General features: G+C 43.5%; 1 protein-coding gene across 1 annotated transcript; it reads right to left on the bottom strand.

The window, feature by feature from the left end:
- Positions 1–5,657: 5,657 nt before the first annotated feature.
- Positions 5,658–12,265, bottom strand: LOC102818645 (cyclin-dependent kinase inhibitor 2A, isoforms 1/2/3-like). The gene is made up of 3 exons (XM_006864499.1): positions 12,134–12,265; positions 7,042–7,348; positions 5,658–5,722 (listed from the first exon to the last, which is right to left on the bottom strand). The coding sequence occupies exons 1-3, from the start codon at positions 12,260–12,262 to the stop codon at positions 5,658–5,660; spliced, it is 501 nt and encodes a 166-aa protein (XP_006864561.1). The 5' UTR covers positions 12,263–12,265.
- Positions 12,266–16,133: the final 3,868 nt, after the last annotated feature.

Below are 16,133 nucleotides of genomic sequence, written 5' to 3'. Positions count from 1 at the left end.
TACAAGGTCGGTGGTTCAAGCTCACCAGGCACTACTCGGAAACCCTATACAGGGTTGCTATTCGGCACTTAACAACAACAACAACATAGTAGTATCTGGACTCCTGGTGTGGCGCTGTGAGTTAATGCGCCGGACTGCAAAGCCGTTCGAACTGCAAGGTTGGCGGTTCAAGTTCACCAGCTGCTCCTCGGAAACCCCTATACAAGGTTGCTATGGGTGGGAAGCGACTCGACGGCACTTAACACAACAACATAGTATCTGGAGTCCTGGTATGGCGCTGTGGGTTAACACGCTGCGCCGCAAGGTCAGTTTGAGGAGAAAGGTTGGAGGTTCTAACCCACCAGTCGTTTCTCAGAAACTCTATACAGAGTCGCTGAGTCGGAACCAACTTGACAGATTAACAACAATAAAACATAGTGTCTGGAGGGACCCTGGTGGCACAGTGGTAATGTGCTTGTCTGCCAATGAAAAGGTCACTGGTTCAAACCTACCAACCCACTAGCCTCTCCAACGGAAAAAGATGTGGCAGTGTAATTCCGTAAAGATTTGCAGTTTTGAAAAGCCAATTGGGCATTTCTACTCTAACCTCTAGGGTCGCTGTGAGTCGTAATGGACTGTAGTGGGTTTCTGGTTTTAACATAGTTATTGTTGTTGTTGTTGTTATGTACCGTGGAGTGGGTTCCGACTCATAGTGACCCTGCACAGGGTTTCCGAGGAGCAGAAAGCCTCATCTTTCTCCCGCGGAGCCGCTGGTAGTTTCGAACTGCCAACCTTGAAGTAAGCAGCCCGATTCGTAACCACTACGCTACCAGAGTACCTGGGTCAAAATACATGATTCATTTGTTTTCTGACACGGAGGCTTTCTATCATAGATAAGAGATGGTTGGCCTCACTTTCCACCTTTTCCAGTACCTTCCTGAGTTGGCCTCTAGGACAGGTGGGGTGTATGTGGCAGCGACCAGGGGACAGGCGAGCAGCAGAGACCAGCGCGGGGTGTGGACCCTGCCACCCAGATGGCGCACACCCAGGAAGGCTGCCAACATGTTCCTTTGGCAGCGCCAGATGCCCTTGAGATCTAAAAGGTGTTTTCTTTCACTTCCACAGAGAGCACTCAGTGTTGGCTGGGTTTTGAGTGGTTTCGAGTCGAGTTTCATCTGTTAGTCTGGGAAAGTCCCCACCCCCCACCCCTCCTACCTCCAGCCTTTCTTCAGGGCCTGTGGGGAAGTTAGGATGCTATGCTTAGACCTCCGCTGGTCTCTCCACCTCCCTCCTTCTTTCTCTCCCCTCTCTCCCCCACCAGCTCTCCAGCGGTCTCTCTCTCTCCAGCCAGTCTTGGTAGTATGGGTCTCCTGGCACTGCCAACGGAATCCTAACATTTCGCATCCATTACCCACCACTTTAGGGCTGCTCTAATGTTCAATAAAGTTCAGCAGAGCTTCCAGAGACTAAGGCGGACTAGGAAGAAAGGCCTGGCGGTCGGTCTACTTTTGGTAAAAACAAACAATGAAACATCCCCACCACCCCCACCCCCACCCCGAATCACACTAGTGGAACCCTGGATCCAGCTGTGTACTGAGTTACCATGAGTCAGGGCCTACTCAGAATGTAGCCAACAACAAGAAGGACAAGAACTCGCCTTAGGAATCTGCCTCAGCATGCCCCAGTATGCATGAGATATAGCCTGGACAAACAGCTACAAAAGGGAGATCATGTGACCCTAAAGAAGCACCTGAACTATAAATAAAGTGCCTGTGTTGTGCCTGAGGGCACACAGCACTATGGAGCCAGAAAAAATGCAGGCAGCAAAAGGGCTGCTAAGGGAGTCTGAAGGAGTGTGAATGTAGACGGGAAGACAAGCTTTGTATAGTTGGAGAGGCAGGTATTTAGAGGGGATACCGAATCTCAGAGTCATTGAAGGGGAGAGTTCTCAGGAAAAGGTGGGGAGACATGTAAAGCCAGTGGGATTGTGCCACGAGTCACATCCATAGCAGGATTGATGAGGAACTAACCTGGAACATCAGAGGCATCTGGCCATTTTGCATAAAAATATAGCGAAAAATAATAAAAAATTCAAAAACCATGGAAAAAAAAAAAACAACCCAACGTCCACACACAGCAGAACTGAGTGGCTCTCCTAATATCAGACAGAACAGACTTGTAGTCAAAAATTGTTGCAAGAAACAAAGAATATGTATTTATAAAATGGTCAATTAATCATGAAAATATAATAACTATAAGCACATATTCACCACACAATAGAGTCCTCAAAATAAATGAAGCAAAAATTGACAACAGAAGGAAATCAGACAGTTCTACAATAAACAAATCAGTGAGAAACTAGAAAAGCTGAACAATAGTATTAATTAACTAGGCCTAATAAACACACTTGCATAAAGAACACTCCACCGGGAAACAAGAGAAAACATAATCTTCTCAAGGGCACATGACCTATTTTCCAGTACAGACCATATGTTAGGCTATAAACTAAGTTCTTTAGGTGCCAGCTTTAAAGTGGGGATAGTTGCATAGTCTGTTTAATGGAGTCCAAATGGTAACCAAAAGATGGGGGTTCAAATCCACCCAGAGGCACCTTGAAAGAAAGGCTTGGCAATGGACTTCACTGAAAACCCTATGGAATACAGTTCTACTCTGACATGTACAAGGTGATCATCATAGATTAGTCAACTCAATGACAATGCGATTTTGTCATTATGGTTCTAATGAAAAGGAAAAAGAAAGGGAACAAATATTGGCAGGGATGTAGAGAAACTGGACCCTTGTACATTGCCGTGAAAACACATTGGTTGTTTTCTCAAAAAGTTAAACCAAGGCATACTATAAGATCCAACAGTTCTACCCGAGGTCAGTGTGCTTTGAGTAAGTTCCAAATCACAGCCACCCAATATAAGCTTTCCAAGGAGCACTGGCTAGTCTGAAACCGACCTTTCGGTCCTGCGCTTATCCTACAGAGCTACCCCAGAACTCCACGCCAAGTTGGTGTTGCTGAATGCTGTGGAATCAATTCTGATTCTTAGCGACCCTGTACAGGGTTTCCAAGGTACCGTTGGTGACACTGAATGGCCGATCTTGTGGTTCAAACCGACATTGTGGTCCAGTGTTTTATCCTACAGCGCCTCTCCAGGACTCCCCACGCCAAAGCAGACAGCCAAAAATAATTGAAAACAGGTATTCAAACAAATACTTTAAAATGAATGTTCATAGCAGCCTAATTCATAACAGGCAAAATGTGTAAACCACCTGAATGTCGAGAGATAGATGAATGAATAAATAAAAAATACGATATATCCATAAATGGAGTATCTATTGAGCTATAAAAGGCAATCCAATACATACATGCCACAACGTTGTAAGAAGTGAAAGAAGATACACACAAAAAAGATAATAAATGATCCTATTTGTATGAAATATCAGGGTGGGTAAATTCACTGCAGACAGAAAGCAGATTAGAGGTTGCCGGGGGCTGGGAGAGTGAAAGAATGGGGAGCGACGGCTTAATGCACTCTGAGGGTATTTGGGGGTGTTGAAAATTATTTGGAGACAGATAAAAGTGATGGTTGTATAACATTATGAATATACTAAATGTCGCGGCATGGTACACTTTTAAACGGTTAATTTTATGTGAATTGCACCTTAATGAAAAATAATGAAGGAAAGAAGGAAGGAGGAAGGGAGGGGGCAAAGGGGAGGGGAAAAGGGAGGGAGGGCGGGAGAGGGGAGGGAGGAACAGGAAGATAAAAGCAGAGCGGACTGCCGCTTCTTCCTCTTGCAGCAGCGGTTGGAATTGAGTTCAGGTCGCAGCGCGGATCCGGCGGAGAAACACCGAGTTTCTGAATTCTGAGCTCCGCGCCAGATTTCTAGCGCCCGCCCGCATTTCGCTATGGCTCCTACGTCTCCTGGCCATGCGTCTTGGCCGAAATACCCAAGGCTTGGTCATTCCCCACTGCAGTCGGTAAGTCTATTTCCTTGATGGTTCCATTCACTGTTTTTTAAATCCCATTTTATCATTCTAAAACCTGGTTTTTCATATTTTATCATCGCTGTATTTTATAATCCATTGCTTTTTATAGTCTAACTGCTGCGGGTTTTTTTTTTTTTTTTTTCCCCCAAGTGGTATCTGAGACAACTAAATCTCGGGTTCCATTTTATAAACAGTAACAAGTTTAGTCACGTGATGGTGTTTTTTTTTTTTTTTTTTTCAGTTAAGGTCTCCCAGATTCCCACTAGATGCGGTGGCACATGATACCCAAACCGAACCCAAACCCACTCCATGTGGAGTCAATTCAGATTCATAGAGACTCTACTTAGGGTTTCTGCGACTGTAAATGTGGCAGACCACCTCAGTTTTCTTCTGGGCAGCGGCTGGTGGGTTTGAACTGCTGACTTCACGGTTAGCAACCCAACGCCTAATCCATAGCTCCACCAGGAGTGAAGCACATAAATAGACATTTAATGTTTATTTTTTAAAATGAGTGCGTAAATGAAGGAACACTACTGTTTTTATTCCAGGCTTGGCTCTGCTGGCAGTTTAACTTCAAGAACGTCCTGTAACACTCCTGGGAGATGATTTTCACAAAATGGCTGTACTTACATCAACAGCCCCAAGAAAGAGGAAGATTCTGGGCCTGGGTGCGCTTTGAAACACAACTCAATGAAAACACAACAAAACTTTCTTTTTTAACCTTTATATTGGTATAGAAATGGAAATTTATAGGTTTTTTTGGGGAAAGGGAAAGCAGGTACCGAATTAGAAATCTACTGTTGGACTTTAGCAATCTGGGAAGAAGTTGGGGCCGGACGGGATAATGATGGTCAAAAGGGTTGCAATTTCAATGGTTCGTTCAGACTTCCTGGAGACTGGAGACTGAAGCACTCAAACCATACAACTGAAGATTGCGGACTCTTAATGTTGGGGCTGTTTAGGATCGGCTGAAAAGAAAATCGACATCAGACTTTTAACAGCCAATGTGCTGGCCCCGCCCCCCCTCTCCTTCCTTTCTAGCAGCCCCCACGCCCCCAACAGGCATTTAAGTACTCAGGGATAAAGCTCTGGAGACAGAGTCGCCGGCATGACCACCCCTCTCACTATCCACCAAGCATCCGCACAGAGTTTCGAGACGCCGCGAGCAAAATCACCGCCGCCAGGGCACCAGCCACGAGTCCCTAGGATCCAGCAGCGCTAAGCCGCCTTGTGTTGCCCGCTTGCGTGCTCTGGGCTAGTCCTAGCACAGAGAGCGCAGTCGGCTGCCGGGTGGTAGATAACAACATCTGAATAAAATTTGTTGTAAAATGCTGTGAGTCGGTTTGATTTCTGAGGAGGGACTGGTGGGTGTGGTTCAAACTGACCTTGCGTTCCTGCGCTTATCCTACAGCGCCACCCTCCATTAGAGGCCTTCAAAAAGTTGGTTGGAAGATTCCATTATCTTTTGATTCCTTTTTTCCTCCCAGAACTTTTTGTAGCTCCCTCATACAACAGCGCCTGTGCTTACCAAACGCAATGTCAGGCTCAGGGACCTGAAGATTCCAAAATGCCGCTTCGCCCTTTGCGTAATCTTTCTTGCACCTGGTGCAGCCCTTGCTAGTTCGCTCGCGGGTGCCACCTAAGGCTGTGCGTGGCGTGGCTCGGCAGAAAAGAAACCTTATTTCCAATCGCGTCTCCTCTTTCTCCCCTCCTCCACAACCCACCCATGGCTTCCTAGCAAATCTCCAAAATCCATGCTTCCTACAAAATCTGGCTTCTGACTCTAGTTTGATGGAAATGCTCCAGTCCACCCTTTGGTTCCCCTAACCTACAATATCTTCATGCCCGAAAACAATGCACTCTTTGAATTTCTGAGTCTCTACCTCCAGTGATTGCTATATCCTAGAATGTAAACTTGGTATGTGATTTAAAAATTACTCCTCCAAAGGAAAGCTCTGAAAGTTGGCACCTAAGGCAGACAGGGAGCCCTGGTACCCACCAGCCACTCCAACAGCTCTGTGGGTGAAAGAGGATGCAGTCTGCTTCCATTAGAGTTACATTCAGGGGAAAACTCTAGGGGGCAGTTTGATTCTATCCTATAGAATCACTCATGGCAGTGGGTTTTTTGTTTGCTTGCTTGTTTGGGGTTTGGAAGGCAGATGGGTAGGTGGGAAAAGAGAGGCATTGTGGTCACAGATGAGAAGGCAAAGAGGAACACATATCTTGCTTGCTCAGAGAGACCTCTTCTCCGGAAGAGTCTGGGGAAGGTTGAAATAGGAGAATCTGACTCCAAGAGAGTTGGGGGAATCCAGTGTGCAGAGTTGGAAGGCTGCTTGCAACTGGCCCCAGACTCCCTCAGAAACCCTGTGGGGGAGTGGGTGGGGCCTGCCGGAGCGCTGGAAAATTCCACCGCATAATGAGGAAATCAGTTTTGGTAAAGCTGTATAAAAAGACTGGAATTCCACTTGTGACAAATCTCTCTCGGATGATACCACATACAACTGGTTTGGCAAACATGGGACTAGTCCAGCCACTTAGATACATAAATGGGGAAATTGAGGTCCCAGTTTCGAGAGAAAAGGGGTCCAAGTTCTCTAGCCTCCTGGGTTTTTATTCTTAGTCTAGGCTTTGAGCTGCAATGTGATGTATATGTGATGGGGGTGGAAGAAACAGGGGAGAGGAGGAGAAGGACTTTCAGGTGTGTACCTCAAAATCCAAACTATCCAAAGTGCCATCCAGGTGATTGTGAGTCACAGTTCCCTAGGGTTTCCCAGATGAAACTATAAATCTTTAGGGAGCAGAGCACTATTCCACTGACCTTGTGGTTAGCAGTCCAATGCTTATCCTACAGTGTCACCAGGCCTCCCTGCGGACACCTATCTAGGGCTAGTTCCTCATCTGTAGGCCTGAAAAGTGGCGTGATTCTGAGACCTGGATTGACCCATGAGTTGGCTGAGTGTGAAGTTGAAGCCCCCAGACCCTGCCGTTCCCAGCCTTTCTCTTCCAGGAATTCAGGAAGCTCTCTGGCTTCAGATTCTTTCATCCTGGCCATCTCCCCTCACCTGCTGGATCCTCTGCAGCAGCTGCTTGGGCACGATCGCCACCCTCGGTGTCCCCTGCAGCCCCTCGCAGGTACCGGACGACGTCGTGGTGCCCTCTCGCCTCAGCCAGGTCCACGGGCAGGCGACCCCAGACGTCTCGAACATCCAGCCTGGCCCCTGCGCGGTGCAGCAGCCTCAGCGTTTCCAGGAACCCCTCCCTCGCTGCGTCGTGCACTGGGTGGGTTAGGGTGGTTGGGTCCGCCAGGTTGGGCTCTGCGCCATGGAGAAGCAGAACTTCGGCCACGCCGGTGCTGCCCATCATCATGACCTGACGGGAGGACAGAGGTTCTCAGTTACTCAGGAAGCTAGGAGCTAGAGATCCTAGGCACTCAATGCGGCGTAAAAGACTAACAGGTGTGGGTTACTCTTTCTTTACTCGCATAGTTACCAGCCCCTCCCCAGATCTACACATTCAATTATATTATAGTCTCCAAACTTTCCAGTCCTGGGACAAACATCACCAGAGTAAAAGACAACAACAAAAGTGTGAGGGGCGGGTGACTTTGACCACTGTCTAAACAATTTGGTATTTTCTTTTCTCCTTGTCAGATGAAATTATCTAAACTACAGATAGTTTGATTTGTTCACTGCTGCATATCCACACTACAGAGTGTTAACTGTCAATACATTAAGCACATGGTTTACATTGAATATTTCTGTGAACATATTAAGCTACTATGAATTTTAATTTCAATTTCCTTAAGTATAAATGTGAGGGTTTGTCTAAAAACCCTTAAAATTCCTCCCTGTGGTAGGCTGAATAATACCCAACTCTCAAGACATCTGTGTCCTAATCTCCCAGAAACGTGTGAATATATTGCATAACATGTACAAAACAATTTGCAGATATGATTAAGTAAATGATCTTGAGGAGATTATCCTAGTTAACATAGGTGGGTCCAATGTAATCAATCACAGGTAGTATCCTTGTAAGAAGGTCACAGTCACAGAGAAGATAAAATGACAGAAGAAGTTAGAGAGGAGAGAGAATGTTTCACTGCTGGCTTTGAAGATAGTGAGGTGGGCCAAGGGATATATATATAGCTTCTCGAATCTGGAAAAGGCAGGAGATGGATTCTCTCCTAGAGCTGTCAAAAGAAACAGCTCTGTAGCTCCGTCTTAGACATCTCATCACCAGAACTTTAAAATAATACATTGCATATGTTTCAGCTGTTCAATTTGTTGCAGTAGCAATAGGAAACTAATGAACTCTTCTGCAGGAGGTAACTCATCTCCTCTGGTTCTTAAATCATCTTTGAAATAATATCATTTCCAAAGTGGACTTTCATATTGGTATTCACAATTACAGCAACCTTAAGAGTTTGGGTGTATGTGATATAGGTAGTGGTGGAGGATTCCTTTTAGGCTAAGCTTTATCTAGTTATATTTGCTTGGGGATAAGAGTGCAAAAACAAATTACTTACATTTTGTATCAATTAAACACAAATTATTTGTCAAAAGGGGGGAATATATATATATATACATACTATGATTGTGGAATCCTGCCCCCAGATTGAAAACCAATTAAATTAGTTAAAAAGGACAATGGAACATGGAGAGATGGAGTGGCTGGGGAGTTTAGACCCAGAGAGGGAGAGGGGCTGTGTGCTGAGGGGAGGGAGGGCAGGGGATTGTAACCATGACAATGAAATGATATATGATAGGATGAATTTAAAGCTAATGTTCTCCCATGTAAAGTATCATATAATTCACAATAAAACATTTTTTTTTAAAAAAAGAGAGAGAAATCTATAAAACATGCTACCTAAAGATACATTTATTTTACTCAAGTGAACTTGAAATTCACAATGTGCTCAAGAAACTTAAAATATTGACATAAAAAAAAAAAAGGACAATGGATATACATAAACCAAATGACAGGTACAAACACCAAAAAACAAAACAAAACAAAACAAAACAAAATTCAGCACAGTTTCTATTTATCCAACCAAGTTACTCACTTTGAGTCATGGAATAGATCTTGATCAAACAAAAGGGAGGAAATCAATGAAGAAAACTAGTCCATGGTACTAACAGCCCATATGAACCACAGCCTCTTCTAACCTGAAGAACTAGATGGTGCTTGGTTACCATTTCTGATAGTTTTGACCAGGGACACAATAGGAGGTCACAGATAGAATGGGAAAAAAATATAGAACAAAACTCAAAATTTTAAAATAAAATTTAAAAACAGTCCTACTAGATCAATACAAATTAGCAGAGCCCTCAAAGTCTTACCCTAAAAAGACCCTTTGGACTTGGAATCAAGGCTATTTTTGCAGGACACTTTTCAGCCAAATAATAGATTGAACTATTTTAAAAAACAACAACAACAACAACAACAAAAAAAACACCATCACCTGTGAGTAATGTGCTGCCTTCAACCATCAATTACGTGAGACTAAATGATCAGCAATTAACCAAAAGCAAAGATGAGAAGGCAAGGAGAGAAAGAGAACCTGCATGGGTGGAAACAGAACACCCAGAACAGAAATAATGAGAATACTGACCATAATAGAAATTATAACCAGGGTCATGGAAAATCTGTATAAAGATTGTTAAAGAGGAAGGGAATTTGCTGTGTAAACATTCAGCTAAAACACAATAAAATATTATCTAAGAAAAGAAAACTTGAACTTTCAAAATAATTGAACCTATTAAATTGGACTAGTAGAAAAGCAGTGGTCTAGAATGTTTTTCTATATCTTACTAAATGAAAAAGAAGAAGAAAAAAAAAAAACTGAAAAGAAGCAATTTGGCATTCACTGGTTAGTACTCAAAGTGACAAGTAAATTCTTTGGTGGATAAAAGAGTCTACTGGACCAGTAGATGGATGGCTAAGGACTTTAAAAACTGAAATTCTATAACTGATAGATGTTAAATTGCAACTACTAGAAAAGTATCTTGAGGAGGGAAAGACACAGACAAAGAACTGATTGTGTTGGGAGAGAAAATGATCACAGTTAAAATCAAGAGTTTTCTGGGAGTGGTTAACCTTTCTAAGATATCCAATCTTGACCTTCAGCAATGCAGACCTAATGTCATTTTTGTTGTGGCTGCTGCTAAGTGTCATCGAGTCGGTTTCGACCCACAGCGACCCTGTACAGGGTTTCTGAGGAGCAGCTGGTGAGCTTGAATCTCCCACCTTGCAGTTCAAACGCTTTGCAGTCTGGTGCATTATAACCCACAGCATCACACCAGGACTCCTATTAGGAAGAGTTATTTATCTGAGTACTGTTAAATGAATAGCACATTCTTTCCTTCTTGATTGATTTACATGAATGCTTCTCGTGTATCTATTGAGAAAATAATAATGTGATAAAATCCTTAATAGATTTTTCTAGATTTGAATCAAAATTAAATTACTGAGTTAATCCTAATTACCCATGGTTTATTACTTTTTTGTGGTACATTCCCAATTAAATATAATTTTTATTGGTTTTGGTGTTGTTGAGACATATATAGCAGAAACACACAAATTCAACAGTTTCTACAGGCACCATTTAGAGACCCTGGGCACATTCTTGCGCTTGTGCCCCCATTTTCAGCTTCCTTCTCTGAGCTGTTTAATTAACACAAACTTCCCCTAAGGTTCCCATTGAATCTTACCCACAGCCATGCATTTAAATTATAATAGCAACCCCCCACACACACACCATACAAATCAATTAAACCAATATTTGTAGGGTGCTTAAAATCCATTTGATAAGAACTTAAGCGCAAACTAATGGTTTTAAAATAATTATTGTAAAATAAGTATACTGTCTTCAAAAACAATTTGGCTGACGTCCGATACTTAATTCATTTTGTCTTTTTCTCTATATTTTTATCTCCTATTAAAAACGTTCTTTTTCCTTTTTATATCTGAAGAAATTAAGGTCTCTCATAACATATTCCAGAACTCCAAGGTCAACAGTCATCAGGCTGTTGGCAACATTTGGGGGATGTTAAATCATGAATCACGCATTACGAGTAGTTTTAAAAGACTCGCGCTAAACTTCTACCATCACCCAGGCTCTTTAGTTTTGAGATCTCTCCCCACTACAGTTCCTCACAAATTTCAAGTTTTAAGGCATTACATTTTTCTTTTTTATACCTGTATTTTAGTGAATAAAATATATTCTTTGTAGCATAGATTCAAGAAAGGAACATTCATTTGTGAAGTTTGAGGTACAGTTACTTTACTTTGTCTTATGGAGTTTTTGTAAAGTGCATTTGTTTCACCTTTTTTTTCTCTTTCAGAACCAGAACTTATTATAGCCACTGGAAAAGAAATTAGGATGGTGCCTGCCACGAAGAATTCGTTTTCAGTCCGAGATTTATTAGAAAGTTAGTGAAAGCAAAACACATGCAACGCTCCCTGCTCCGCTCTTAGTCCCGCGCGAGCGAGCACGAGCGCGGGAGCATTCACACCCTGTAAGAGGAAAGGAGAAATTGAACTTCTCAACAGTTAAGAATTGAATACTCTGTCCCAAGTAGATTGGTCTATATCAAGTAAGTTAAAATAACAGGAAATAGTCTCAAGATGGTAACTAAATTGGAAACATTGTCTTAGGCGGGATCACGTTTTATCCCTGCTACCCCACCCCCACCATAGGTCTGTATGTCACAAGTTCTTTGCAAAAAGCATGTTATTTTCCCGACTGAGTTACAATAAAAATCAACACAATATGTAGTTTTAAAAAACAATGTCAGTGGATCTTTTACATAGATTTCCCTCTAGCAGGAAGATGATCCGCTCTTTAGAGAGCTGTCTTTAAATAAAATCTCTCCTATTTCAAACATTCGTGGACAGGCTGGTACAAAGTATCCCGCGGTCGACATTAACACACATATGTTCCCTTCTCCAGTTCCTCACCCCCAGCAACCACCTTCTTCCCCCTATAGCTTCCCGGGCCCCAGGCCGTCGCCACGAGGAGGTCTCCGACCCCAAACTCGTCTGAAAACGTCCCAGGAAGTCTCCCTCGGGTGGAGAATCTACCCGCCGCCTGGTCCCTATCCCCTCCTCAAGCCTGGTCCCCAGAGTAGCCAGCCGGCGCGAACCTGCACCTACTTGGATCGCGCAGCGTCCGTAGCGGTTCCGCGCGTTTGGCTGCGCCCCGGCTCGCAGCAGCTCCCGCACCTCCCGGATCCGGCCACACGCGGCGGCTGCAGTTAGTTTGTCGGCGGCGGTGGGCTCCATGCTGCTCCCCGGGTTATGCTACTTCGTCCTCTGGTCCCTGACTCCGACTGCCTGGCTCTAGTGGTCCGACCCGCCCTCTCCAGACTGGCCAGCCCCTCCTCCCCTGCGGGGGCCGGCGGAAACAGGCCGCCCAGCCTCGGCGCTGCTGGCCCCCAGGCCGTCCCCCAGCCCTAGGCCCTGCCACCGCGCCTTCCCACTTCAAAGCGCTCTGGCCACGTGGTGCCTTCCAGCGAGCGCCTTCCGCTTAGGAGGACCATTACCTTGGCGCCCCCAAGTTCTCCCGGGCGGCGTCCCGCAGCCCGGCCCGACTCCGGGGAGGGAGCCCAGCCTCCGGAACTGGGCGCCCTGGGCCGCTCCTCATCCCCCGAGTCCCTCTCTCACCGTGCTGTCCCCTCCCCCGGTCCCACGGAGCCGCCCGTGAGTCTCTGAGCGAGTCCCTTAAAGCTAAACCAAATTTGCCCACCTTCCTTTCTCCCATCTACACTCCAGGTAGTAAATACGAGGTGCGCAAGGATGCCTGACCGGCAAATTCAAACTCTGACGATTCAAGTCATAGGCAGAGTATTGCTTCCTCTTTATACTCGGATGAGTTGATCTGAACTATTTTCTCATAATCAAGGCCCCACTGAGGATCCGTGATCCCGGTGTCACCGTGAGGGGCCCTTTCTTTGGATCACTAGACCACACACTCTCCCTAAACGCTCTTTGGGTTTAGGGAGTCTACAGTTCACAGGCCCGCTCCCCGCTCCCCACCCTCATAGTTGGGTGGGGTGAGTTTCCTCAGAGAGTTGTGCAAAGGTCCCTACTAGTGCCTGACACCAGAACAGGATCTGCCAATCAAGGTTGACTCTGGAAGATGAGGACTATTTAACAGGGACACGCGAAAAATTGGCCAATAAGTAGTTAGAAAAATGGAGAGATGGTTATTGGGCTGACAGACCTCATTCTTAATAAGACATTCCTTCCAGACCTGAGAAAGTGCTCGGTTTTCTAGAGGCAGAGGAGAGCAGGACAATCTCAGATTGGAAACATACCTTGCCATTTTCTTAGCTATAAAATGGGGTGCTAAGAGTGGGTCCTACTTCCTAGGACTGTTGTGAATTTTACATGTACTCTTGGTGTGGCGCTGTAGGATAAGCTCTGGACTGTGAACCAAAAGGTAGGTGGTTCTGTTATTCAAACCCACCGGCTGCTCCGTGGAAAGCCTATACAGGGTCCTTAAGGGTCAGAACCCTTTCAACTGCACTCAACAACAACGTAGTATAGAATCTCCAATACCTATAGTCATCTTCCCAAGATCATATTGTGGATAACATACAAGTGCATTCATTGCATGCTACATAGCAGATGTCCTAAATTGTGCACACAAAAAAATGTAATTTTAATTTACAATTAAAAGTGCCTCTAGAGAAGATTGTAATTATTGCAATGAAAGGATGGTGTAAAGCCAATGTTCTGCCATGTAAACTGTCACTCAGCTCACAATTACTAAAAAAAAAAAGGTGTCTCTAGTGTGGACTCTTGTGAAATGAGCAATCTTTGCACTCTATAAAAATAATCATTCTCTAACTTAACTCTTTTTGGAAATGTCTGGTTTTATATAGTGAGGAATATTTTCTGATGAGTTATATCAATTATAGTTATTTGGCCGGGTGAGCAAATGAAAGGATTCGCCCAGTATGGGTGTGTGCATGTACGTCTCTCCAGTGCTTAAGTAACCTTGCACAATGAGATGGAGTTCATGCTAGAGGATTCACGTTCTGTCTGGAGGTCCATGCTTTCCTCACTGCTCTGTTTCCCTGAGGTCTCCTCTACACTACATGGTGGACAACTTAGCAATGCTTCTGTTTCTTTGAGAGTTGTACCTTCAATCAGGTTGTAAAATCGGAACCAGGAACTATTTCTAGATCCAAATTTCTATCATTATGTGTATTACTTCCCAAGAATATTCATACCAATGCACACATAATGATAGAAATTTGGATCTAGAAATCTTGAAGTCACTTAATCTAGCTCTACATGACCCCCCCCAATTATCTCTCATATACGTAAAAACATTTAACCAATAAACTGCATAAAAGAGATGAAAAAATACACTACACAGAAACATTAATTGCATTTGAAATATTTTGCTTCATAATATTTGGAAATATTTCCTTGCTATAGTTTTCTTTACTTGGCTCATAAAAATTTAAAATGAGCTTTTCTTCTCATTTTTCATTACAGAATTCTCTAAAAACCTGTTGTAAACATTACTTTTAATAGCTACACAATTGTTCACTAAAAATGAGTTGTAATTATATAATTAGATATAATTTATTTAGTAATGCTTTTGTGGTCAGATATTTAGAGCCTCTCTAAATGCTACTATAAAGAGTATTGCAGTTTTTCAGAGTATTATGGACACACATTGCAAAACTACTTTTCAAAAAGTCATCCCCTTGATTGATGGATAAGAAAATGGAAGGTTGCCAATGCTCATGGTTAAGTTCTAAAGGCCCGGTCATTATGGGAAAATCAAGCATTATGCAAAAATGGAGGACAACCATCAGATCACAAAATGGAGGATTCCACTACTTAACAGCCAAATAACATCATTACATAACTATCAATCACTGAGAATCAAGTTAAGCTGCCACAGCACCTTCATCATCACAGCCAAGTCTCCCCACACTTCTCCTCAGCATTTGTACTGCCGGACATCTGTCAATAATGTGCAAGACACAAGATAGTCAGATAGCTTTGAAACTATTGTTATAAATGTGAAATGTCTGATGAGCTCATAGATAAGTGTGGAGAGGGTGTAGATGTTTGCTGCATATCTCAGTTGAACCCAGTTCCTCTCTGTGTATGCTAAGGCCATGTTGTTGTTGTTGTTAAGTGCCGTCGAGTCGGTTCCGACCCATAGCGACCCTGTACATAGCTACTTATATTAGAAAGATATGTGTGAGGATGCCAGCAAGATCCTTATGCATAATCTGGGAGAAGACATGATCCAGTGTATGGTAAGGAAACATTTCTACTCTTTCAATTCAGACTCATATGACTCCTCATTTATTAACCGTGTGAATTTGAATCATTATGCAAATTCTTTGAACCTACATTTCCTCACCTCTCAAAGTGAGGTAAATAAAACTCACATCACAGAGATATTGTGAGGGATAAAAGATGCCAGATAAATAAAAATATAGGACTCACAGCAGGTTCTCCGTAAGTGGAACATTATTTTCACAAGTAATGTACACGTATATACAGTGAATATAGGAAACTAATGTGAGAGGGGGTTGCAGTTTTCAAAAATATATAATTCTTGCATTATTTGTGTAAAAACACAATATTCTTTTTCTTGAGAGTAGATAATTTACTATCCTGTTATTCATTTAAGCTACCTAAGGCAATTTCCTTTTTTGGTATTTCCCTGCTTAATTTCGGTCCATTCTGGAATGTACAGAAAGCAAACATCCTTGCAAAAGGTGTTACTACTTTAAGGGATTCTATGGGGGGAAATATTAAACAATTGTTGTTGTTATCAGGTGCCATCGAGTCGGAACCAACTCATAGCGACCCCATGCACAGCAGAACGAAACAATGTCCAATCCTGGGCCAACCTCACTACTGCTCCACACTTGAGTCCATCAATGCTGCTACCTGGCCAATCCATCTCGTTGGGGGGGTCTTCCTCTTTTTGTCCGACCCTCCATCTTGCCAAGCATATCCTTCTCCAGCGACTGTTCCCTCTTGAAAATATGTCCAAAGTATGAGAGATGAAGTTTAGTCATCTTGGCCTCTAAGGAGCACTCTGGCTGCACTTCTTCCAAAACAGATCTATTGGTTCTTTTGGCAGCCCATGACACTTTTAGTATTCTCCTCC

The sequence above is a fragment of the Chrysochloris asiatica genome, unplaced genomic scaffold, assembly GCF_000296735.1.
Source record: "Chrysochloris asiatica unplaced genomic scaffold, ChrAsi1.0 scaffold00065, whole genome shotgun sequence".
NCBI classification, from domain to species: Eukaryota; Metazoa; Chordata; class Mammalia; order Afrosoricida; family Chrysochloridae; genus Chrysochloris; species Chrysochloris asiatica.
Note: the sequence above shows the minus strand (reverse complement) of the source record. Positions and strands in the feature narration are given on the sequence as shown.

Excerpts from the sequence above, each read along its gene's own strand:
- LOC102818645 (XM_006864499.1), bottom strand. The coding sequence starts at position 12,262 with ATGGAGCCCACCGCCGCCGACAAACTAACTGCAGCCGCCGCGTGTGGC. Across the intron at positions 7,349-12,133 it reads ACGGACGCTGCGCGATCCAA|GTCATGATGATGGGCAGCAC; the intron begins GTAGGTGCAGGT and ends TCCTCCCGTCAG. Across the intron at positions 5,723-7,041 it reads TGCTGCAGAGGATCCAGCAG|ATTTGCTAGGAAGCCATGGG; the intron begins GTGAGGGGAGAT and ends TGGATTTTGGAG.